The 27113-nt window shown below is 48.6% G+C and overlaps 1 protein-coding gene across 1 annotated transcript in view; it reads right to left on the minus strand.

Annotated features, from left to right (window-relative positions):
* Evc2 (EvC ciliary complex subunit 2) overlaps positions 1-27113 on the minus strand; it is an 85591-nt gene that overhangs the window by 17970 nt on the left and 40508 nt on the right. The window contains exons 9-14 of the mRNA XM_052736051.1: positions 26811-27050; positions 24650-24825; positions 21740-21899; positions 17916-18370; positions 13267-13471; positions 12238-12354 (exon numbers count right to left, since the gene is read on the minus strand). Of these exons, the coding sequence (XP_052592011.1) occupies positions 12238-12354; positions 13267-13471; positions 17916-18370; positions 21740-21899; positions 24650-24825; positions 26811-27050 (1353 nt within the window). The remainder of the gene's footprint in view (positions 1-12237; positions 12355-13266; positions 13472-17915; positions 18371-21739; positions 21900-24649; positions 24826-26810; positions 27051-27113) is intronic.

Genomic DNA, 27113 nt, shown 5'->3' on the forward strand with positions numbered 1-27113 from the left:
AGAGATGGGCACACATGAAATGGGGTGAGTAGGGAGGTGGGAATGACCTGGGAGGGGTGGGGAAAGAATATGGTCAGATTGTACTGTATGAAAAAAAAATAGCAATGACAAAAAGAAAAAGAGAGAGAAGGTCTACAGCAATGATAAGGTAAAGGAGGCTGCGAAGTGGGACAAGGAGACGGTAAAAGGTGGGAAGAATAAAGACACTCTTAGAGGAAAAAAGTAAGCTTAGTCCTAAAGGAAGATGGCTGGATAGTTCCAGAACTAGGAAAGCAAAGACAAAGACGAGGAGCTCATGGGACTCAGATCTGAGTAAGACCCGCCTCGTGGGACACTGCCCTGACCAGCAAAAGGGAACAACAGAAGAGAGAGCGCTACCCCTTTCTCCAACTGTCTGAAAAACAGCAGGAAGGTTAGCCATGGTCCTGCCATTTGCAAAGCATCTCCATTCCCATTTAAAATGATGACAATTCCTGAAATGAAAGGTTTTTTTTCTCTAGATTTTTGATCTCCCAGCTCAACCAGCCTCCACTAAAGCCTGACCAGGAGAGATGTTCATCCCTCCTTAACCCACTCACCTTATTTCCCTAACAAAAGTGACCATGTGCCTAAGGGGAAAATGTCAGTTTCCCTCCCACGTCCTCTAGCCTGTAAGTGGGCAGTAGCCTCTGGCTCCTTACACTGGAGAACTCGCCCAATAGGTCTCTTCAGGAACAAATCCTGTGCTGTCATGGGATCGTGGGTTCCTTTGCCGACCTTGCAAGCTCCGTGAGCCTCAGCCTTCCCTCCTGAGTGGATGCTGAAGGCACAGCACCCTGCTGGAGGAAAGATGGAGCGAGGTGACAGCTCCCGGTGACTGTAAGTGAATGTCTTCAGTGTGAGGAAAGCCCAAAGCCTTCTATACATCCCTTAAGCACACCACGGACAGGGTTGTTCCACAAGGTTTTCCGAGATCCCCCTCTCTTTCTTTGGAAAGCTTTACTTTGTTGATTCCAGCACCTGGTGAGATTATGTCTCTATATCAGTTCTGAATCCTTGAGGGAGAATCCTGGGTAAGGACAGATTTGCATATCTATGCGGTATTAATGGCTGGCTTCCTTACAAATTCATGCATCTCAAATAATAACAGCTCATTTGAGAACAAAGCCCTGCTAAATATTCTTATGTGAAGAAGGAAGTTCAAACAACTTCCTTCCCAGTTTTCCCTGACAGTGCTAGAAGCTCAAGGAAGCCCCTCCGGTACCCTAAGATGCCCTTTAAGGTTCACGGAGCTGGCCCCTGCCGCGGTCTTTATGGGATTCTAAATCACATCAACCTTCTGACCGGGTCTGGAAGCAAACACGGAGATGTAAGGGTGAGGCCCGAGCAGGGCCTTCCTCAAGTTCACAGGCTCTCCAGGACAGAAGAGGACACAGGGAGTGCAGAGGCCCCAGAGAACTTCCAGAAAAGACCTACACAGAGATTGCAGAGACCAAAGCCCCTGTCGCCATGTTCCCACAGCACCGGGTGAAACATGCCAGAGCCAGAGGGAATAAGAATTTCACCTTTTGGTTCAGCCCGGCTGTACCAGCAATTCACTCCGTGAACACTCTTTTTAGCCCTTTCCGTGGTTTACCTTCTAATCTTACCTACATGTCTCAGAACGTTTTTGCTCTTGTCTGTATGCTGCTCAGTTGGGCCAGAGAACTGTTGGTGTTCCTTCACCCAGACTGCTGTAAGGCAGTCTCCTCCATACTCTGCAGCCACACCTCCGATACGCTCCTTACTGCTGTGCCTCACCTTCCTTCTCTCATCTTTATCCCTCCTCTTTTTACTTCGTAACTATAGCCATCTGTAGCTTTAACATCTCTAAAATCGCTGTGCCCTAACACAATCCCCACTTTTGCCTTCCAGCTTCTTCAGCCATCTCCTTTTTCCTTTCTTTTCCAAGTCCACCTAATACTTAATCCTCACCCGTATCCCCCTACTTTCGTTTTACTCCTAATCTAATTACCTAAAGTTGTGGTGGGCTCCATGCTGTCACTGTTGATAGCTGATTGTTACATCTGCATATTGACAATATCCGGCAGTTAACAAGCTGGCCCGGGAATGATAGAGAGCTTACAACAGGCACCCAGAGCCCACACGAGCAGTCATTTTGTGACCGACACACTCAACTCTACCAGCTCCCACCCTTGAACACTGTAAACACTTCCCTTGAAAGAAAATAGCTGATGAAAGAAAAGCAACAGCAGTTGTGTAAATCCCAACAGTGACCCCCAAAACACACAAAGCTAAGACAGCACAACTCCTCCAGAAACTATTAACCCTCCAGTGATGGCCTCTAGGGGGAGAGAGAGAGGGAGAGGAAATCCAAGGCAAAGAAATCAAAAGGATGATGGTAAGTATGTTCAAAGAAATCAGAAAGGAAAATGAAGTGCCAACGGAGAACAAAATCAAACAGGTCAACAGAATAAAGAAGGTGATGGTAATATGACATGAAACACGAATTCAACAGAGACAGAGACCTGAGGAAAAACCAATCTCAAATGGCAGCAATAAAAAATATCAGTAAGTCAAATGAAAAACTCTGTGGACAATCTCAGCAACAGTGGATCATGAGCAGGGTCTGAAGACAAGATGGAAGAGCTGGAGCCATCCAACAAGCGCAGAGACAGCTAAGACCGTAACCATGGGGATTTCAAGAAACACAGACCCTCTGAAAAGACCAAACCAACAGATGATGGGACTAGAAGGAGAAAAGTCTCATTCTAAAGGCATAGAAAACATTTTCAAAAGAATCTTAACAGAAAAGTTCCCTGAGTTAGGAAAAGAGATACAGTTCAGATGCAGTAGGCAATTTAGATTCCAAACACACAAAGAGCTCCCCTCATTATGCTATAAGGAAAACACTAAATATTCAGAACATATAGATTCCTGGAAGCTACAGGACAGAATCAGCAGCCCTCATACACACCAGGCCCATCAGAACAAGAGGGAAGTACTCAACTGAAACTTTGAAATCCAGAAGGCCTAGCAGGATTATTTCAAGTTCCAAAAGGCAGTAACTGTCAACAGAGAGAACTCTAACCAGCAAAGTTATCTGTCATAGCTGAATAAAAAATAAAAACTTCACATGATAACAACAGGCTAAAGGAATTTATGACCATTAAGCTTGCTCTACAGAAGATACTTAAGGAATTCCTTTGGGCTGGAGACAAAACAATTCCATTAATGAGGCTACAGAAAAGAATAAACCACACTAGAATAATATAGTTATGCAAGCGAACAAAACCAAACACCACAAAAGCAGCAAAATGGCAAGAACCAACACATAACTTTCCATAATAACTCTGAATATTAATGGTCTCGATTCGCTAATAAAAAGGGCACAGTCCAGAGGACTGCATCAAAAAGTAGGAACCCTCTATTTGTTGCCTCTAAGAGCTACACCAAACTACAAAAGACAGACACCTGAAGGTGAAAGGATGGAGAAGGGTGGCCAAGCGAACGGACCTAGGAAACAAGCAGGTTTCATTGTTCTAGTATCTGACAAGACAGACTCAAACCAAAACTAATGAGAACAGATAAAGGTGGTGACTTCACACTGATAAAGGGAACAGTCCTTCAGGAGGACATGAAGATTCTAAAATACACAGGTCCACTCCATTCCACAAAACAAACACTACTAGATGTAATGTCACAGATTAACCCCAGCTCAACAATGGTAACGGTGATTTTCTTACCTCACTATCACCAACTGACAAGTTATCCCAACAAAAATAGAGAAATATATGAATTAAATGACATCATAGATCAAATGGACATAACGGACATCTCCAGAATATTCCATGTAAATACTGCAGAATGTGCATTTTTCTGAGCAGTCCACATAACTTCCTCCAAAATAGATAATGTACTTAGGATGCAAATCAAATCTCAACAAATATTAGGAAATTTGAAATAATTCCTTGTGTTCTATCTGATCATAGCAGAGCATGATTAGAACACATCAGCAGCACGAGAAACCCGAGAACATCCACAAACTCACAGGGATGTAAAGCACCCCACTGGATGGTGGATACGCCCTTGAAGAAATCAAGAAGGCAACAAAAGCATTTCTAGAATCATATTAAAATGAAAAAAAAACAACATACCAAAATCCACGGTATACCATGAAAGCAGTCTTAAGAGAGAAATTTTATAGCTCCAGGTGCCTCCAGTAAGAAGTCAAAGAGCTCTCAGATAAATAACTTAGCAGAGTTCTGGAAAGGGAACGAGTAAAACCCACATGACTAGCCCAAAAGAAAACATTAATAGACAAACCCTTAGTCAAATGAACCAAAGGGAAGAGAAGACTCAGATAAATAAAATTAGGGATGAAAAGAGAGCCATTACAACTAATACCGGTGAAATTCTGAAAATCATTAGAGCTAACCTTGAAAACATGCATTCCACTAAATTGGGAAAATCTAAAAGAAATGGATTTCTAGACATATATGATGTGCCATAATTATATCAAGATGAGATAAACAATTTAAACTGGTCTATAACAAGCAGTGGAGTCGAAGCTGTAATTAAAAGTCTCCCAACTAGAGAAGTCCAGGCCAGATGGCGAGTTTCACCAGGCCTTCAAAGAACTATTACCAATGCTTCTCCAAATAGAAGAAGAGGGAGCAAGACCAGAGTCTTTGTGAAGTTAGTGCTGCCCTGATACCAAGACCAAAGATGCAACAACCTCAAAATGTAAAGTCCAGAACAATTTCCCCCAATGAACTTAGACACAAAATTTCTCAACAAAACACTTGCTAACTGAATTCGAGAACACATTAAAAAGAAATCATCCATCATGAAATGTTGGCTTTATGCCAAGGACAAAGGGATGGTTCAAAATATGTAAATCAATAATTGTCCTAATTTGCATCAATAGTTCCAAGGGTAGAAATTGCATGGCCATTTCAACAGAAACAGAAGAGGCATTTGACAAAATCTAATATCCCTTCTTGTTAAAAGTCCTGAAGAGACTCAGAATAAAAAGGGACATATTTCAAAATAAAACATGCTAAATAGCATGAACCTATAGCCAACATTATATTCAGTGGGGGAAATCTTGAAGCATTTCCACTAAGATCAGTATCCAGACAAAGGTACCCACTTTCTCCACTTTCATTCAATACAAGGCTGGTGGTCTTATTAGAGCATTAAGAGAAGAGAAGTGTAGTGGGTAGCCATTCCAGCTTTGATCTGGAAGTTCCAACCCCCCATTGAGGCTTTGGTAACGGTCACACTACAAGGCGGGGCTGAGAAAGGACCCTGAAGACCGGAGATCCAGATGCGCTGGCTTTCTTGATTCCTGGACCCTGGACGCTGGAGGTAGACCGAGCAGAGTTCTCCAGAGAACACCGCTGGACTGCACTACACCTTTCCCGGACCCTGCAACCTATCCCTTCACTTGTAAGTTACCCCACAAAATAAACCTCCCTTTTAACTATGTGGAGTGGCCTTAATAATTTCACCAATACAGAAGCAAATAAAAAGGATACAAACAGGAAGGAAGAAAGTAAAAAACATCCCTGTTTGCAGAGGATAGGAGTCAAAGCCTGAGAGTGCGTAACTGAACAGTAAATGACATATTGGAGAATATTGACATATTCTCCAAAGCTGAAATCTCAGCCAGCCAGAGTAGAGCACACCAGAAACAAGATACTATATTCTGCAGGATGAGCCAAACCCCAGAAAAGGAGCATCAGCAACATGAAGAAGTGGGATAAGACTGAAGAAAAGGCTGAGCATCTCACAAGCAACTCCAAAGATGGCCCTGCTTGACCTCTGTGCAGCAGGCCTCCTCCTCCTTCTACCAGCAGATGACTCAAGGTTTACCCTGTGGGAACATCCGAGTTGGAAAAGGAAGCCAGCTGCACCTCAAGGCTCTGCACTGAAAATAGAAAACTTGAGTGCAAATTTGCATATCAACTATGAAATTCCCAGCTCTTTTCCTATCGGACACCCAGGCTTTTCACTCTAGGCAGAAGACTACAGTGGTCTTCTCTTAGGAACTCAGCTAGTTCTGAAGGACTACACTGGGGGTCTTCCAAAAGTGAAGGCTTTGGTCTACAAGCCTCACTGAGCCCCAGAGCTTCTGAGCGGTCATTAGGCCACTAGTAAACATTAGCAGACCACCAAGGACCACATTCCTAGGAAAGCTCCCAGCAAGCACACAGGAGGCAGTGAGTACCGAGGAATTTACAAAGTCATGTTTTGGTGGCTGCAGAGATGGCTCAGTGGCTAAGAACACTTGCTGTTCTTGCAGAGGACCTGGGTTTGGTTCCCAGCATCCACATCAGACATCTCAGAACCACCTCTGTCTCCAGTTCCAGAGGATCCAATGCCATGTTCTAGCCTCCTTAGGTACCTGCACTTACAAACACACATACCCCTAAAATAAAATAAATAAACCTTTAAAAAATTATTCACATTCTTAGAGAAAGACAGAAGGCCACAGCAGGCATCAACACTAAAAGAACAGTCTTACTCCAGAAGAGAGCAGAGGGCAGGAGAGCTCTCAAAAATTAGAGGAAGAAAATGTAAATGAAAAATTCAAAGGCTTGCAAAATGCAACCTAGGCTGTCGTTCACAAACAAGACAAGACAAAAGGATAAAAAAGAAGGAAAGTAAAAGGCAAAAAATTTATACGACCTGAAGAGAAACCAGTTAGGTCAATCTCTAATCTGGGCAGGCTCGAAAAGACAAGGTCTCAGGTATGTCAGGCTGGCCTTGAAGTCACTATGACCTCACAGATGACCTTGAACTTCCAGTTCTCCTCCCTCCATCTTCCAAGTACTGATATTACAGATGTGAGCCACTGTATCAGTATGTGGGGTGCTGGGGATTGACCCCAAGGCTTCATGCATGCTAGGCAAACACTCTCCTAGCTAGGTAGCTATGTTCCCAGCCCAGACTTGCTGTTTCCACTGGTTGTATTAGTTAGAGCTCTCCAGAGAAACAGAACTAGCTGTGTAGATATACAGGGGTAGGGCTATCAGAAGGATGCATTGCCACAGCTGTGGAAGCTTTGAGATTTCCCGACACGCTCTCTGAGACTGGGAAGCAAGGAAAGGTGGTGTAAGTCGGAACTATTGGGACAAACCTCAGTCTGAGCCCCAGTATCCAAAGGCAATAGAAGATGGATGTCTCAAGTCAAGAAAAAAGAAAGATGACATCTCTTCCACCTTTTTGCTCCTACTGGACTCTCAGTGAATTGGCTCATGCCTGCCAACATAGATAAGAGTAGATCTTACCCAGCTTGCTAATATCTTTTGGAAATAAATTTATAGACCTTCTCAGAAATAAATAAAAAAAAGAAGCAAAATAGAAAAAGAAAGAAGGAAGGAAGAAGGGGAGGGATAGAGGGAAGGAAGAAGGGAGGGAGGGAGGGAGAGAGGGAGGGAGGAAATAAGACAAAGACCCAAAAGGAGGCCACAAAATGAGCTGTGTGCGAGGCCCAGACACCCAGTCCAGTAGAAACCTGGCAGAGTGGCAGGGCACAGAGGGAGATGACTTTGAGAAGATGGTCCTGATGGAACATTCGGTCAACTGTCAAGAAGTAGAATAGGGTAGTTATGAACACAGAGAAAAGTAAAAAAAATAAATAAATAAAAGAAAAAGAAACAAATGGACAATATTAACTCTGGGAAAACCAAAAGGTTATGTAGGATGAAAACCAACCTCGGTTTACTCCATGATCCATTTGTAGATAACTTCGGTAGTGATGATTGAAATCATAAACATCCATTTAACTATGTTGGGGGTAAAGGAGGGGCTCCTATGTGGCACTTTTCATAGAAAAAAGCAAGTAGGTAATCCAAAGCAGAGAAATCAAGAAGGTGTAAGTTGGGCATACAGTTTAGAGACACATGACCGAAACTCAAATGATCGGATGTAAAGTTAGAGTGTGTATGTGTGTGGCTGGAAGGCCTGCTCTAGCTTTTGTTATTTATTTGTTTGTTTATTAGCACAAGCTTTCTACAATTATCTGACTCTTTTTAAGAATGTACATACAAGTTAGACAAAAGTTAAGAAGGTGAAAATTTAAAATAACAGTGTAGAAAAGGAGAAGAGTTTTTTTTTTTCCCCTGAAACATCCAAATCCACTGTGGGGATGAGGGATGGCTCAGTCCTGCAGTTCTGCCTGCATAATCATAAGGCCATGAGTTCACTCCCCAGATCCCATGTAAATAAGCTGGGTATGGTGGCACAGGCTTGTAATCCCAAAGTTGGGAGGCAGGGGAGGCAGGTAGATCCCTGGGGCTCTGGCCAGCCAGCCAGGGATCTTGCTTGAAGAGTTCCAGGTGAGACCTTGTCACCTTGTCTCAACACACTAGGTGGACAGTGACTGAGGAAGAACACCCGTGTTTGACTTTTAGCCCCTCAACACACACTCTCTCTCTCTCTCTCTGTAATCTGATCTGTGACAGAGGTAAAATACAAGCATAGAAACATCAGCTGATGGGCTCGAGGTAGCTCAGTGGTACAGCACTTGCCACACACGAACAAAGACCTGGATTCCATCCCCAGCCCTATGAATATAAATAATGGAGTATGGATTTAGTTTGAGGTTGCAGGAAGTTAAGACTCTTTCTCTCTCTCTCTCTGTCTCTCTCTGTCTCTCTGTGTCTCTCTGTCTCTGTCTCTCTGTGTCTCTCTGTGTGTCTCTCTCTCTCTGTATCTCTCTCTCAGTGTTTCAGGGAAATGCAGACACATCAGCTGCCTCAAGGGACAAAACAGGCATAAAATCAGACAGAACTAGCTGGAGTCTTTCTGGGCTTTGGGGCTGTATGAGCTTTCCTCCCCTCCCTAAGACGGACATTTGTAAGGACCCATGCTACCCACTCTCTCGTCAGGCCACCTGAAGATGAACACGGTATTCACAGTAATGGCCTGTGAAGTCAAGAGGACCTTGAAGAGGTGTCCCGGCAAATACCAGCCGCCTCTGCATAATGGCCAGGCAGCTGTAGAAGCACCATGGGGCATGCTGTTGATGAGCAGGCCTGAAGTTAGTCCCCGAGTGTGATACTCCTGAGGAAGTGTGCATGTATAGCACATCAGGAAATCTGGAAACAGTCAATGAATAATGAATGGGTGAGTGGAGATGGGGGAGGTGCGTGTCATTAAAACAAACTGAGGAACAACGGGTGAATGGAACCATGGGCTTGTCATCTTCACTTAGCTTTACATGCTCCTAAGGAATATTTATGAGTATTCTCATGTCTGCTGATCAAAAGCAGCAGGAGAAGCATGCCAAGGGTGAGCTGAGGTGTCCATCAAATGGACCCGCTAATGAGCAAGGATGCACAGTGCAAAACTTCATGCCCTGCTGCTCACAGCTCTGTGACAGGAGCTGGAAGATCATTCGGTCCCCCATCTTCTCATCTGTAAGACGCACAGTGGCATCTGTCCTGTGCCTCGATACAGTAGGTGAACAGTCCATGCTGAGATTCTAGGATCCTTGAAACATCAAAGAGTTCAGAACCTATGTGTCCAATCATTGAGGAGGTTAAATGGGGTTAACACGTCCATGTATCTTGAGACATTATACTAGGTTGAAAGGCAATGGTGACTTCTATGTTTTGGCATGGGGACCCTTCAAGTTTCATCATTAGGGAGAAATGTAGCAAGAGATGCTTGACAGATTGACAGATAAGAAGGTAGTAGATGGAGAGTGGGGAGGCACAGGGCTGGGGAGATGGCTCGGTTGCCAGAGTGCTTGTTATGCAAGCCAGAGACCTGAATCCACATCCCCAGCACCCACATAAAAGCGGGGTAAGACCCTGTGTGTCTAGAACCCTCGTGTTGGGGAGACAGAGACAGGAGGATTCCCAAGGCTGACCTAGCCAGCTAGTGAATTCCAGGTTCAGAAAGAGAGCTTGTTTAAAAAAAAAAAAAGTGGAAAGTAAGTGAGGAAGACACAGGTCATCATCCTGTCCTCTACCTCACAGACATGTGCACACAGGAACATGCTAACCTGCACACACATGCACACAGGAACATGTACATACAACAAATAGCAATAAGAACACAATGTAGACAGACATCCACTTCTCATCAGTGAGAGACAGAACATACCACACACCACACACACACACACACACACACACACACACACACACACACACATATATCAAGCTGTGCATATTCTCTGCTTTCTCAACACAGGGGTTCCGGACAGTGGCAGGAGAGGGAGCACACTCCAGACCTGAAATGTGATTGTGGTGTTCACTGCCGGTACTCACTTGGCTGAGCTAAGGGGTGCCCAGGGTTCTGAGTGTTTAGGGAAGAGACGAATGTTGAGATCATCTGAATGGGATAGAATATTCCCTCACCTACCTGGGTGAGCATCCGCAACCCCCCAAGGTTCTAAAGAGAGCCAGAAGCAGAGGAAGGGTGAAGTCACTCTCCTCTCAAGCTGGACCACCCTTCTGCCCATGCATTAGTTCTACTGCACATCAAGCTCCAGACTCTGAGCCTCAGCACAGCCCCAGCCTCGGGTCTTCAGACTACATAAATTACTCCTCCAGTTCTCAGGGTTTCCCACGCTGCAGATGACGGAACATGGATCTTCTTGGCTTCCATAATTTCCAGAGCAGATTTCCTCTGGTCTAGCTGCCTTTGTATGTATGTATCACATTGGCTCTGGCTCTCGGAAGAACCCCCAACCATTTTAGCGAGAGAATAAACTCAGTATGGCACTCACCTCTGGGTGGGGGGGCTGCCATCACCCCCTCAATTACCCTGAAGGAACACACAAGCACAGAGAGGAAATCTGTCTTGGTTCTGGAGGAGCGGGAATGCTGCTGGCTCAAGGATGCCTATGCTATGAGCAACTGCCAGAGTGAAACAGATCTTTGTGAGGTTGACCTGTTATACAAGGCCACAGGTGGAGCTGGGAGTTGGTAAAGTGATCACCTTGCAGGCATGAAGACCAGAGTTCGAGGCCCAGAACTCACATTAAAAACAAAATAAAAAACCCAGGCCTGATAGTATGCATTTAAATCCCTGTGCTGGGGGGATGGAGGCAGGCCTGTCCCTGGGGCTCTCTAGCCAGCCAGCTTCACCTGCTTGGCAAGCTTCCGGCCAATGAGAGACCCTTTCTCAAGACAACAAAAGGTGGACGGTGCCCGGGAAATGACACCTGAGGTTGTCCTCTGGCTTAGACACACATACCTAGACATCTGCCTCTGCACGATCATACACACAAATAAAGAATAAACAAAAGGTCACAGTGTCAGTACCTCTCAACATCTTTCTCTGGGGGGGCCTGGCTTACTCAGCACAGAATCTTCCCTCATGGACCCAGAAGCCATGTTAGTGTTCGAACACCTTCCTGTTCATGTGAGCGTTGGCAGTCAATCACTCAAGAGAGCAGAGGGAGCTGAGGCAGGGTTGGGGGGGGGGGAGGTGGAGCAGCAGGTGGGAACAGGTGTGCATCTGTCTTTGCCAACTCCAAGTTGGTTCCTGGCCACCCAGGGAACAGAGCAGTCTCTCAGTGGGCTGCCCCTCTTCAACAGCATCAGCAAGCTGGCTCCCAGGGCTTCCAGCCTGCTGTCTGATAACTCCACCAGGCTCCTGTCTCCCCTCCCCCTCCTCGCCATGGCTCAGCACACCCACTGAGCATCCTTTCAGAGGGGCCCTGCATTCCCTTGGCGGCTTCGGCACCGGTAAGGTAGAAGCATTGAGTCAGGACTGGGATACCCATTTTCTCTCACAAATCTCCCTCCTCTGGCCACAACTCCCTTGACAACACACAACTTCACTCTGGCGGGTCCAGACCAAAGGCTCTGGAGGAAACACTCCCATCAGTCTTGCTATGATGGAGACTCCATCAGTGCAGCAGCCCCTGCATCCCGCACCAGGCCCCTCCTCTCCTCGTCCTGTACTGGGAACTCATTGCACAGCTCCCCTCTGCCTGCTCCTTGGAAGCTTGACTTGGGCTTCTTCTCCCCCGGGAAGTCTTGGTAACATCATGGTTGGTTGATGGGGTCAGTTTGGGTCCCTAGGATGTAGGCCTGGTCTGTGTCTTCTGAACTGACCTTAACACAAGGAAGGTGAGGAAGTGGGTTTCCTGGGGAGGGAATCAGAGCACTTTCAAGGAATGGGCCCCATCTGGAGGACTGGACACTCATGGCCTGTGACTTGGGTGGCGATGGGTGGTCTCTGTTCTCTAAGCTGTGCATGCTGTAGACAGCCAGAACTCAGCCCTACCTTGTCAGCCAGGTCTTCAGGGGCCCGCTCCTCGAAGAGACGGATCTTATCCTCCAGGCTCTTCTTCAGAAGATCCGCCTTGCCTCTGCCCTTGGAACGCAGCTTTCTCGCCTTAGACTGTGGGAAGTGACAGATCAGAGGAGGTAGTGGCTTCTTCCCAAGCCAAAGGGAGGTGTGCACAGGGCTAAACTGCAGACTTCCACCTCAGGCCATGGTGGTGGAGAGACAGTGTTCTGACAGCTGCGGCCTGAGCGGTGGGTTTAGATGCGCATTCAAGGCAGGCTCCTCTGCAGAGGCCGCACTGAGCTGACACTTGACTAGACTACAAAGCATATTGCAGGCAGAGGAAACAGGGAGTTCAAGGGCTTCATCTTCTGTTAAGCTCCCTAGAAGCAGAGGCTGAGCCTAGGATGGGAGGTGCAGAGGTTCTGAAAGGTCTAAAGAATGGCCTAGGTAGAACAGAGACACCACAACAGGATGTGAAAAGGCCAAGTAGAGTTGTAGCCTTGGGTCAGGTCTAGTCCACAGGAACCTGGAGGATGAATGCACATAAGAGGTGTCACTAAAGGTGGCTGTCAGCTCTCAGCCTTTAGGACCAGCATGAGAGCACCCCTTTTCACGACTCCGCTGAGCTGAGGTGAGCACCCACCTCTGTGCCACATACAAAAGGGCATTTCGGACCCCTGAATCAGAGAATGATGGGAGCTGGAGGCAGGGGGAGACTAGGTGACTCCCAGACACCCTGTGCAATGCTCAGGAGAAGCCCAAGAGTATGGCTCTGAGTTGGGAGAAGGTTGACACTCGTGGCTGCTGATGGTCACTGTTCGTGCTGGGCTTGGCACCATCATGGTCTATTGCAGACCCTGAGATCAGGGCAAGCTCAGAAGTTTTAGGAGTGTTCAGAGGACACCACGGCTAGAGAGTAGTGAATGGGGGACAGGGAGATGACTAGCTCGGAACCAATGGAAGCACAGGACCCCATGGGTCCGCAGTCATTTCTGCAATGGGCAGTCCAGGCATGGTCCTTACCTGCAGCTCAGGCGCAGCCAGGGCCTCGTCCAGTTTCCGGAACTCTGCTTCCCGCCAGGCCATCTGCAACTGCTGCTGTAGCACTCGTGCTCGGACCCTGGGGAGGGCCAAGCTCCGGTCCAGCTGGGTGAAGCAGCCCTGGGCCTCCTGCCTCATCCTGAGCAGGTCTTCTTCAGACAGTGAGATGGCCGCACAGCAGAGCTTCCTGGGAGGCGACAGTGACCGCAGACTGGGTCAGAGACAACATGGCAAGGGGTGGAGAGGGGACTAAATCCCTGCCTGGAGCAAAGAGCTTTAGATGCTTCTCCATGCCTTTGTATTTCTTGAGTACCTAGTGTATACAAGGCTGTGTACAACACTCTATCAAACGAATGAGGCACTGTTCATCCAGCCAAGCAGCACGTCATACATGCAGAAGAGGGATGTTCACTTCACCACAGAGCACAGCACTGAGTCCTGCATAAAGGATAGTGACCAATGGCTCGTTAACAACCCAGTCCATGCTGGGCACCATGCTGGGTGGTAGAGTACTGGGCACTGAACAGGGTCCTCCAGATTACCTGTTCAGGGTCAACCCCACACCACACTAGGAATGAGGCATATTTAGAAATGGAGTCCTACAAATAAGAGAAGTTAAGATTAGAGGCATTGGAGCAGAGTCAGCTCAGAATACGAGTGGTGTCCTTATCAGGATGGGAGAGTTCCGGCCAAGGGGACCAAAGGCGGAGGGAAGAAGTGGTATGTCTATGAGTCTACAAGAGTCAGGGATTGACCAAAACAAGGAGCAGGGCATCCCCTGAGTCCAGACAGGGGACAATGGCCCCATCCATGGCCTCATTTGGACTTCAGGAGAAAACCTGCCTGTGTCTTTAAGGCAAGGTTGGGGCTGCTTGGCTGTGGCAGCCTTCAGAGCAGATCCTGGCTGCCTCGCTGAGAACCCTGACCCCAGCCTTGAACCTCAGGGAATGAGCAACACAGGGAGAGACACCTCCCGGCTCCCACTTTGGCCAGTGTGCCTATATCCATGTTCTTCATGTTTCTGAGCATGTTTACATGCTTTGTAAATGCTCTGAAACTGGGAAATATTTGCAACACGCCTGCCATAGGAAGTCAGGGGTGGGGCTCCGCATGTTCAGACTCTTGAGTGTAGGATGTGGGACTGAAAAGTTCTGGAACGTTTTCTGATGGAAATAGAGTCTGGCTTTCAGAGATGCCCAGGGTCCTCAGCTGACATCCTAAGACACCCCCCAGATTTTGAATGCCTCTTCCTGGTCCCTCTTCCCAGGACAGCCTCTGCCTGTTAACCTTTGGTAACAAGGACTCCTGAGCTACAGGGACTCTGCGGTGAATAGTCAATACTCTCATCAGCCTTCTAATAGATTGGCCCCGTGGCCTGGTCCCATGACCAATCAATCACTCAGAGAGCAGCAGGAAACAGCTCTGTGTGAGACAGGCTCCTGCCCTGGTGGGCCTCAGCACTGGGCCAGAAGCTTGGTCTGGAGTCTGTGGATGAGGCTCAAAGGCACTATTATTTCTTGGCATCAGCTTCCCCCTTTACTCAGAGCGGCTTGCTGCAGCCCATCCAGCTTACCAACGTGTGTTTCAGAACCATCGTGAAGAGCTATTTTTACTTAATGCCTCCAAAATGCAGGTCACAACCCTCAGGGTCTCAAATGAGCAAAGTATGGAAGCAGCTGGCAGTGTGAGTCTGCGGGTTAAGCCCTCCTTAACCCCTGGAGAAGTCATAAGTTTGCTGATGGCCAAGCGAGATGTCCTATTATTCCACGAGTGGCTAACTTGATGGTGGCTTTGGAAAACACTCCCCGCACTAAGGGTCCAAAGGAAGCAGAAGGAAATGATTGTTGGATTGTGGGAATGTCAGATGGAATTCAAATACTTCAAAGAGTCCTGCACCAGCAGGACTGTGGGAAGGTCTGAGCTGAGCATCACCTGAGTGGACTAAAGACCAATGGTGGTTATAAGAAGTGGATTTGAAGACCTGGTTCTTACTGTTCAGAGGAGACAGCAGCTTGTCCTCCTGGGCAAGAAAGCAACAACTAACCTGACCCTGGAAGACAAAGGAAGTCAGACTCACGCAGCGGACGGGGCCGACCAGGAGACTGCTGAATGCCAGCAAGGCAGCATCACTAGCGACTAGGGAGGTGGCTCGGTGAGCAAGAGCATTTGCTGTGTAGTCATGAGGACCTGAGTTCAAATCCCCAGCACCCACATAGAAAGCCAGGCATGGCTGCATGTACCTTTAACCACAGCATTGAGGGGCAGACACAGGCAAATCCTGAGAGGTTGCCACCTAGCCAGCCCACCAGAAATGGTTAAAGCTTCCAGCTCAGTGAGAGACCTTGTTTTAAGTTAATAAGGTGGAGAGTGATGGACGACACCCAGCCTCTTCAGATGTCACATGGGTACATCTATACACTCATACACACACACACACACACACACACACACACACACCACAAACACACACACACACACCACATATACACACCACCCAGGTATTATACATACCACACAGCACCACACATATGCACATCACACATACCACACACACACACACACACACACACACACACACACACACACACACACACAAGTCATTACCACTCTCTGAACACACTTGGCCTCTTCTTCTGGCAGCAAGGTTGGTTCCTGGGGAAAGCACTGTGCAGGAAGAGGTGTTAAACCATCAAACTGTGCAGGAAGAGGTGTTACACCATCAGACTGTGCAGGAAGAGGTGTTAAACCATCAGACTGTGCAGGAAGAGGTGTTAAACCGTCAGACTGTGCAGGAAGAGGTGTTACACCATCAGACTCTGCAAGAAGAGGTGTTACACCATCAGACTGTGCAGGAAGAGGTGTTACACCATCAGACTGTGCAGGAAGAGGTGTTACACCATCAGACTGTGCAGGAAGAGGTGTTAAACCGTCAGAACCGGCAACACTTGTCCTCCAGGGAGGACAGTTACATATAGACACGGTGTTACTCAGTGTCTACTCAGAGGTTCCCAAGTACAACCCAGACACTTCAAACAGCATCACGCACTGCAGAAAGCACTCAAAAGAATTCAGTACTATCACCTCACTTTACACACAAGAAAGATGAGGCCAGGAGTGGTTTAGCGTCTTTCCCACATTCATACATACAACTTAAATATGGATTTCTCCATCTACAGCGCCCTGCTCACTCCACACTAGCCATGTCTGGAGCTCCTCCACTCTCCCTCCAGCAAGTACTCAATGCTTTGTGGACCACCATCATTCTGGACCACCATGATTACACACCAAAGGCCCTCTTCCTGGGCCAAAGAACTGGCAGGTGTGTCAGGAAGTGCAGCTGTCGGACAGAGCCCCCGGATTCTGCCACCAACCGTCCACAGCTTCCCCAGCTGGGTCTAACACGTCACATTCTGGTGATAAAGCAGGAGCCTTGGTCACTGTGGATGGCTGTGCTCTACAGGAGTAGCCATTGCAGGGTTCTGTGTGGACCATGACAGTCAACAGCTCAAATCATGTGTGAGTGGGTAACACGCCAGGCAAAACCAGTGCAGAGGGGTGCCAGGACCGAGCCTGTGGCTACATCATGTGTTACCTGGAATCCTGGTGACACAGGGTGGGTTGAGAGGGCCTGAACAACCTCATGCAAGCCACACACACTCTTTAAGTCCCTGAACCAGCCAGCGCAACTCCTTTGTTTTTGTCCTGTGAGGTAGGGTCTCACCGTGTAGCCCAGGCGAGCCTCAAGCACATGATCTCTTTCTGCCTCTGAATGCCGAAGTTATAGGAGTGTGCCACCAGGCTTGGCAAGGTAGCATTTACTTGCCGTTGGTGTGTGTGTGTGTGTGTGTGTGTGTGTGTGTGTGTGTGTGTGTGTGTACAGATACATGTTTGTGTGTGTGTGTGTGTGTGCACATGTACAGGTACATGTACATGTGTGTGCACATGAATATGGAGACCAGAGGCCAGTGTTAGGTATCTTCCTCAATTGTTCTCTACCTTATTCTTTTGAGAGAGTCTCTTACTGAGCCTGGAGTCTGCCACTCTGGTGAGACTGTAGGGGTCCTCCCATCTCTGCCTCCCCAGCGCTGGGATTACAGGCTCTGCAGTCAGCTCTTTTACTGGGTTCTGGGGATCCCGACTCAGGTCCTCACGCATGTTCAGCAAGCACTTATCAACCGAGCCATCTCCCCAGCACTTATTTTATTTTGAGACATGGCATCACGTAGCCCAGTCTGGCCTCAAACTGGCTGATCTCCTGGCCTCTACTTTCCAAGTGCTAGAATTCCAGGCCTGACTACCACACCTGACTCATACCATACTTCCCATGGAAGGATCAGGCATACTTCACTCCCTGACACACTGGATGATCCACATAAGTCTATGTCCCCCACAGAAGCTGGGTTACCCACCTTCCTGGCCTACAACGCCTCATCCCTCGATGGCCCTGCAGGTCATATATAATCCTGTGTGACTTGTAGGCCCAGTGCGTGTGACTAATAAACACTGTAGATCTTATTCGTCCGGGGATGGCATCACACACTCAGCCACCCTGCCTCTCCCTCCTGCATGAACCACTCCCTTCCCAGCGTGGTGGGGAAGGATGCTGAGAACGCCCACTCATCATCACTCACGTGAACACCAAGTGCTCCCAATGCCTCAGCTCTGCCTGCTCCTCAGTGCAGGCCTCTGGTGCATCCTGCTGCAGCCGCTGCCTCACGCCCTGCACCAGCTCCTGGCCATGTTCTCTCTCCTCTGCCTCCAGCTGCGCCGTGCGGACCGCAGATTCCCTGCTGTGCTCCTCTAGGATCTGCTGCAGGAAGAGCCAGGGTGCACTACGTTTCAGCAGCTCCTGCGTCATGGCTGTGCTCTGCAGGCGCCTCAGCTCCTCTGTGGCTTTCTCAGACAGTGACACCGTCAGGACCCGGAGGTCATCCAGGGCAGCCTGGTCCAGATGCTCCTGCAGCTCCTCCAGGGCAGCGGTGTGCTCAGCCATCACACTCCTCCACTGGCAGAGGTACTGGACGGCATCCTCTGCAGTGCTGGAGGCCTCGCCAAGGGACACTTGCTCCTTCTGCTGCTCCTTGTGCTGGCGGGAATGTGAGGGAGGACAATGGGATGGGGCTGGGCCCAAGGGTGAAGAGGGACAGTGCTTTCTGTAGAAATTCAAGGCGACATCAAAGGTATGTACAGCCTTGTGCCCAACAATCTCACATTTAGAAAACTGTCCTTGGCACAACCAAACCCCAGGCTCTGGTGGCATAGACTTGTCACCTCAGTGGCCTGGGAGAACGAAGCAGGAGGATTGTAAACTCAAGGCCAGCCTGGGAAACATAGTGAATCCTGTGTCAAAGTAAAGAGTGAAAGTTGAGAGGGCTGGGGATATAGCCCAGTGGCTGAGGGTTTTCCTAACCTGTGTGAGACCCTTGGTTCAGACCTCAGCAACCCCTCTCCTACACACACACACACACACACACACACACACACACACACACACACACACACACACAGGTTAAAAATTCCTGTTTGCATAGTGGAAACACATGAACTGTGGACCAATAGCTGAGGAGCCCCCATGGTACTGGACTAGACCCTCTGGATAGGCGAGACAGTTGTTTAACTTGAACTGTTTAGGGGGCCCCCAGGCAGTGGAATCGGGATCCATTCCTGGTGCATGATCCAGCTTTTTGGAGCCCAGTGCCTATGGTGGGACACCTTGGACAGCTTTGGTGTAGGGAGGAGGGGCTTGGACCTGCCTGTATCAGGCTCTGCTGACTCCCCAGGGGAGACTTTGCCTTGGAGGAGGTGGGAATGGGAAGAGGGGGATTGGAGGGAAGGCTGGGGGTGGAAGTAGAGAGGAGAGGGAGATCTGTGGTTGGTATGTAAAATGAATAGAAAATTTCTTAATAATAATAATAAAAAAACAAACAAACAAAAATTCATGTTTTACAAGCAGCTACTTATTGACTAAAGCCCAAGAGGTAGCCCACCGGGGATCTATCCTGACTCTCCCCCACACAAGTCTGGCTCTCCCTCTGCCTCTACTTCTCCATCTGTCAAATGGGAGTAGTAACAGCACCTACACTACAGTGGGGATCCTCATGAGTTGCTCAATATGTGCTCAGCCCTTGGGGAAATGCCTATGGTAGAGTCTGCAGCAGTGAACACTTGCTGTTAGCCCTACTGTGTGCCTGGCATGTGGTCAGTAGAAAGCATGATATCTGAACAGGGAAGCCAATGCTGATACCTGTGAGACACAATGTAATGAGGAAGTCAGTGGATCCTCTTAAAGAAGACCCTAAGCAAGTCCTGGAGAAAGGACCTCCTGGGTGGCAAATGCCTGGTGCTAAGGATCTGCAGTAGGAAAGACCTGCCCTGCATGAACATGCCCATCATATGGACCTATAACCTCAAGTCCACACTCCCCATTCTATTTAAGAACATGAGGTGCTGCTCTCCCATCTGTTCATACTGTGACCAGTGCAACCATTCATCTAGTCCTTCAATATTTCTTGAGTCAATTATTTATTGAATGCATGTGTCAGGCCATGTTCTTGGCATTGGGGATATGACATACAGCCTTCATGGAGCTATTGCTACTTCGGAGTCACAATATTTATCAAAATAACTGCTAGAAATAATGCTTGCAGGACACTAGCAAAATCTGTAGTGAGGACTGGAGTCCAGCCCTCCTTCCAGAACTAACCTTGATGGAGCCAGAGCGTCTAGGAGATGTGGCTCTGGGCTCCCATGTTTTGCCCACTTTAGTCCCTCAGAACTGGAAGGAGTGGTTAGTGATGGGACATTCTTCAATGATCAGAGTCAGAAGCATGGCTTTCTGTTGGACACGACTTGATAATAAAAAGCAGTTTCTAGGCTTTCTTGATCACTGCTGCTCACAGTCTTGGACAGAGAAGCTTCTACTTGCAGCAGGTGGTGGTTAACACAGAGACTCATAACTGCTCGAAGAGCAGAGAACAAGAGACTGGGTCATGCTCATCCTCAAATGGGACATCTACATCACACCTCCTCCCCTAAGGCTCAGGGGACATTGAGGAAGAATGGCAGAGAGACTGTAAAAGCTGGAGGACTTGGAGCTCTGTCATGAGAGTGATCCCAGACATGACAAGAATGAGCTCTCAACAACTATAGCAACATGCACAAGACCTGCACTAAATCTAACCAGTGAGCATTCCGGCACGATGAGGGAAGGGCTCACAATGCCCCACTCCAGGCTGAGGAGCTACAGGCAGTCGGCAGCTGCAAGGGAGCGTCAGTTTTATTCAGAGGTACATCCCTGGTGTGCTGTCAATGCTCCAGTCATCAGCTTACTCCCATGTGAATATGGGCAACACCAATTAGACTCAGTAGGTTATATACTAAAATATGTATTGAGAGAAGGGGGCCAGAGAGATGGTTCAGTGGTTAAGAGCATTGCCTGCTCTTCCAGAGGACCTGGGTTCGATTACCAGCACCAATATGGCAGCTCACAACCATCTATAATTCTAGTTCCAGGGGTTCTGACACCCTTTTCTGGCCTCTGGAGAGCAGGTAGGTAAGTATATGGTGCATACATACATACATGCATATGGTGCACACTCATACATGCAAGCAAAATGATCAAACACACATCTTAAAAGACAAAAATAAAAGAAGAGGACATGAAGTTGAGAGGGGAATGTTGGGGAAGAGATCTAAGGGGTGGAGAAGGTCAAAATGCATAGAATTCATGTATGAGATTATCAAAGAATAAAATAAAATAACACTTTCTAGTAATTTAGCTGAAAGCCCCCTGGCTCTCTGTCCCTTCTCTTCTCTTCACCCAGGTGGGCTGACAGTTACCTCATGTCACCCTGGGGTCTCTGTGGTCCCATGTGGCTTCCAGATTTGTTCTAACTTCTCACAAAGCTCAGCCTTGGCCTCGCCTCCCCACTCCTCCCCCGGCAGACTCTGGCCCCATTCTGCTCTCTAAGCTTGCTAAATGCAGTAGTGAACTCTGGTCTCAGGACTTCAACTTGGAACACAGTGCTGCCCTACTGCCTGCAACTTTGCACTCGTCCCTCCTGCCTGCCTCAAGTACCTATTTGTCTTCAGGTCCCATCTATGCTGTACATGCTCTGGAAAGCCTTCCCCAGTGAAAGAGTGACTGTCACTTTTGCACCTCATAAGGATTAAAGACACTGTCTTGTCTAACACACAGCACTGCTTAAACATAAAGGTCAGTACCTATCATCATCCTCGGTTCCCTTCCAATGCAGACATTACTAGTCCACCACAGACTCTGCTGTACTAAGATTGCATAGAAACACAGAATCCCCCTCCACATAGCATTCTAAGAAGTCACTACTAATCAACCACAGATGGCACATCATGCCATGAGCGCTGATCATTCTGTGCTTATGTCTGTTACCCCGTGGGAAGGGTTCGGCAGAAATAAAGAGCGCACTGCCTCACATACCTTCTGCAGAAGTTCTCGCCTTCTCCTAGTTATTAATTTTTGGTGGAGCCTTTTCTTTTCTTGCTTTAAGTCATTGTCCAGCTTCTGTTTTATAGAAAAGGTTTCTGTCTGTGCACGCTCCAACAGCATTTCCATCTGATCTTCGTCCAAGTAGCCAGCCCTACACGGAGAAGATGTAGTCAGGAATGTGGGCTCCTTCCCTCTGCAGGGTGGACTGCTGTGAGGCTGAGTGTATAGTTCTTATCAGGCTGTTCTCAAGCTGGAAAACCTCCAGGAGAAGAAGTTGCCACTGAGACACAAGTGTCAGACCAGCAGAGTGAGATCAGGGTAGACAGAGACGGCAGGAGAAAGCTCAGCCCAGATCGGGTGGGTCAGAAATAGGCAGAGGTTTGGGGAGAAAAAGATGTCTGCCGAGACCACTGGGTAGGAAGAGTGCTTCCCAAGAAGCGGGGAGACCAAGAATCCCGGGTCAAGAGGAGGGAAAGCCAAAGAGAGGCTGTGGACACTTCTAGGGACATCTGGGTGGCATTCAGATGATACCAGCATATGAATAAGAGACTCACGCTATGGTCTGAATGTTCTCTTTCAAAATGCCTGAGTCTTGACCAGTGAGCTACATCAGAAAAGGGGGTGGTTTGTGAGAAAGAACGAGGCCAGCAAGAGGGGAAGAGAAGGGACAGGGAAGGTGTGGGGGGGGGGGGGTGCATGCCTGCGTGCGTGCATGCATGCTCATGTATGTAGGAACAAAATACAATGGTATGCACTTATGAAAATTCCATATGAAACCCATTACTTTATATACACCGTTGAATTTTAATTTCAAGAGATGATCAGGGCTATCGCCGAGGAGTGGGCTAAGTGTGAAAGGGGAGTCTCATGCCCTTGCCCGCCTCTTAAGCACTGTCACAGTGCAGTGCCTTATGCACGGTCTGATACAACAGGAGGCCCTCAGCAGACGCAGTCTTAGCCTTTCCAGGCTCCAGACAGACTATGCACCAAATTAACTGGCATTGCGTCCTGCCTGTGGCGTTCTGTGGGAGCAAGAAAAAAGGAGACAACTCCAAACTGTGAGGACAACTCCCAATCTGTGAAGTTCCAAGTAGAGCAAACTTACCGTACTAAGGATAGAACCCCCTCTTGGAGCCTCACAGTTTACTGTGTGTCAGCCACACCATCTCTGCCCTCAGACTGGGATTCACTGACTTACAACAACCATTTGGACAGCTGGAGGGACTTCCCAGCCTCTGTGGCCCCGTGAGCCAGTCCCTACACTAGATCTCCTAACGTCTGTCCTGCTGTTTCTCTTTGTTGTAGAGCCTTGTTGAGCGTGTGCTTTTCCTGCTATCATTTTCCTCAGCCTGTCTGCATCCCTTGCCCCCAGGAAGGGTGTGCCCCCAGCAAGGCACAGACCAGACAATCCCGGTGGAATGGGGTAGGAAGGTGCATTGGGGATGTCCGTCTGGCTGGGGACACAGTTACTCAGCTAAAGAGGTTGCTGTGCAAACACAAGACTTAAGCTCAGATCTCAGCAGGGATGTGAAAAGCTGGGCATGCGTAGCATGCATCTGTGACCTCAGGCAGGAGAAGGGGTGGGGGTAGTGGTGGTGATGGTGAGGCAGGTAGGGACAGGCAGAGCCCAGGAGCTTGCTGGCCACCCAGGATAGCCAATCTCTGAGCTCCAGATTCAGTGAAGAAATTAGTAAAGTGGAAAGCCAGAGAGTAAAACACTCGGTGTCAACACCCAGCCTCCACATGTATACACATAGGTAAGCACACACACAGAGAAATCAGGGGAGGGAGGGAGAGAGGGAGGGAGGGAAATGTAAATCTGTGCCCACTCTTCAAAATAAGAGGTAAGATGGCCTTTGCTGGAAACTGCTCAGGGCAGCCAAGCAGCTGCTGTTTCTTCAGGGAAAGGTGAGGAGCCCTCCTTTCACGCCAGTGAAAATTAATTAGGAATGCCAAGCAGACTGCAGTGATGAATCCATTACCATCTTAAGATGGGCAGTGCCTACATAATCTGCATCTTATTGAATCTTTATTAACCACAGCAGGAAGCTGCAAAGTCCCCACAATATGACCTGAGGTGTAGAACCAATTCACAAAACCATGCACGGTCACGAGCAGGGCCAAGCTCACAGACACGCCCCTGTTGTTTCAGACCTAGACAGCCCACCTCACTGTTTACAAGGAAGCTGCCTCACAGCATGGCTGGGCAGGGACTGTGACAGAGGCAGTGAGGGGAGCTTCTGAGAGCCCTGCCTGACATGGATCACATGATACCACTCACAGTGGTCCCCAGTGCTGCCGAGAAAAACCATGTGAGCCCAAGCCAGGCCTCCATGTCTATTACACTCAGTGGCTATGGCCAATGCTGGTCCTTTCCCAAGCCAGGCCTCCACGTCTATTACACTCAGTGGCTATGGCCAATGCTGGTCCTGCCCCAAGCCAGGCCTCCATGTCTATTCCACTCAGTGGTGAGGGCCAATGCTAAATCCTGCAGGCACTCAAGCCTGAGGAGAAGTGGGCTGTCCCACCACAAAATCGGTGTCAGCCTTCTTTATGGATTTATCCAGAAAATGTGGCTCAGAATTTGCTCCTCCAAACAGTCCAAGACAGGACATAAAGCCATGAGTCAGAGCTAGCAGAGGCTGAGTGGTAGGGACATGGGGTGGGGTGTGGTCATCATATAATTGCCTTGACTATCATGTACGCTTTTAAAACGTCTACTATGAGAGAATTTTACAACAAAAGAATCCCCTTGATGAACCAGGCAACAGCATTCGGCCATGGCTGAGTGGACAGGAGGGAATGGTTCTGGGAGTGGGTCAGCCTCCCTCTGGTGTTGGATGGGAAGGCTGGGGCAGCTTCTCCGTCCCCCCACAACCTCATGAGGCTTTACATTCTTACCTCTCGTGTTTGTGGATGAGGCTTGTCAGCTGAGCGGCCGCCGTACTCAGCAGCCCTTGCACGCGGGTCTCCATGGCCTGCAGGCTCTGGACCAGGTACTCCCGATGGCCAAACCTCTTGCTGAGATGGTATCGCTTGGTGGCCTGGAAGAAGTCCATCAGCTCTTCTATACTCTCCTGTTTTACAGAATGGGGTGTATGCCTCATTAGAACATTGGGAAGTCTTTGTGGACATTTAAAATATGACTTTTCCTTTTGGAAGGCAATCCACATACTGGTACTGTGATGAGCACCTTGAACCTCCTTGCTGTAACCAAGGCTATGAGGAAGTGGGAGTGTGAATAAGAGGGCTCTGAGAAGTACCCTGGTCACCAGATGTAAGGCATGTCCCCCTCAGCAATGTGCCTGTACCACCCAACAGGCCACATGTGTTATCTATGCCATCGGTCACCCTGCACCCACCATGCACAGCCCAGCTGGGGACATGTGTTGATGTTCTGGGGTGAATCAGCCACTTATCCAGCCCCATGGTGGCTGAGGAGATGGGACAGGCAGGGCAGGTGCAAAGGGCAGCTGTGGAGAGTCACAGTCACAATTGCTGTCTCTGTGTCTTCTGGGATGGTTATCTCTGGGTAAGCGTGCTCTGAGCCTCCCCCACTTTAATTGGAGGAGAGAATTATTATTCCCAATTTAAAGATAAGGAAACCAAGTTCACATTGCATATCACACTCAGATGAGGAAATCCAGTTCACATCATGCGGCTGGAAGTACCTAGGCAGAGTTTTGAGATCGGCCATCTGGGTCTGGGTGCCAGACTCCATGATTCTGGGGGGCTGTCCTCCAAACCCAGCGGTCATCTGGTATCCAAGTAACAACAGCAGTCCATTCAGAGCAGCTGCACCAGTGGCCATCCCGTCAGCCAGTGCCGCTTCTCTATGTGGAGACACTGGCTACACACTGAGAGCTGTGGTGCCTGGACAGTCCCCCTTCCACATGGACTGTGGCCTGTCTGTCTTCCAACACATGAGAATCAAAACTGTCAGGAGTGTGAGGCAAAGCTGGCTTTGCCCTGGGCCTCCTGGGACACAGAGCTCTCAAGCTAGGACTGTGGCAGTAACACTCCATTGGTTGCCATAAAGCCAGATCCACGGGCCATCAGGAAGTTCACAGCCAGCTCCAACACATGAACAGTGCAGTGTGTACACAGTACTAATGCCAGTGGGTGGGAAGAGGGCACCTCTTTTTTTGTTGTTTGTTTACAATGACACATGGTCTTTCCAGATGTCTGGTACTAGGCATCAGTGCTGTGCATCATGGGAGGGAAGTAAACTCAAGATCTGTGCTGTTGTGGGGTCCAGACATCTACATGAACAGGTACAACCATAGCATGTTAGTGGGGAGCACCCAGTTCCATGTGGAGAGATGGTGTGTTCTCTCTGGGAGTCTGCCTTCCTAACAGGCTTAGAGTGATGACTTCTCCCCTCCTGCCCCACATCAGACCTGCTCACTCAGCATCTGCCAGAACCCCAAATCTGAAGCCAGAGTTGGCTGGCCACCCTCAGCTGCCGTTGCTAAGGATTAGGTGAAGGCTGAGTCCTACGGCCTCCGGCTGCTCCTGTTCTTCTCCATCATTTCAAAGTGGGCAAATCGCCCGTAATACTGACATGCTCACAAACTACCTTCACTACCAACTAGGAAGTCTACATGAACAATCTTTACACTCGTGTTTAGGGGTCCATCTAGACATAGACCCTGTATTCTAGATATACATAAATTGTTCCACACATGCGTGTGTAGATGCATTATCTAATATCTAGTGGTGTTTTACTACTGTGTGTATCTGAGTGCATGTGTGTGTGACACATTTTTTGTAAAGCTTAAGACGACTTGCCAAGGATCAGCTCACTAAACCTTCACTGCATCAGGACCCACAGCTGATAGAGGTAGAACCAGAATCCAGTCCAAGTCAGTCTGAGCTCACGCGTGCACTATGAGCCACCTTCTGCACTACATGCCCGAAACTCACTCCTTTACAGGAAGAAGGAATAGAGAGCTCACCAGAGCCCAGCTCAGAAGGAAGACAGGACTCAGCTCTATGAGGGAATGGCACCAAGGGCTTAGAAAACACCTCTCTAAGGGGCAAGCCTGAGTGCAGACATTACCTGTGCTTTAGAATAGTCTTGCAGCAGTATTTTAGCCACCTCAGGCCTCAGCTCCCCTTTGGCCATTGCACTCTGTATCTGGGTATAGACGATGCTGCGTAATTCATTTCTCTGGAAAACAACCAGCTGTCTGTGGGCTTGGGCAAAGTCCTCTGCTTGGTGCAGGGCAAGGGACTTCTGCATTTCCTCCTGCTCCAGCCCATGGAGGGTCCGCAGAAGGCTGCTGCACTCTGCAGCAGACTGTGGAGAGAAGAAGAATCTGTGAGAGAGACAAACGGATGTGAACATGCACCCACATGTGCA

The sequence above is a fragment of the Peromyscus californicus genome, unplaced genomic scaffold (genome assembly GCF_007827085.1).
Source record: "Peromyscus californicus insignis strain IS unplaced genomic scaffold, ASM782708v3 Scaffold_13__1_contigs__length_99412109, whole genome shotgun sequence".
Lineage (NCBI taxonomy): Eukaryota > Metazoa > Chordata > Mammalia > Rodentia > Cricetidae > Peromyscus > Peromyscus californicus.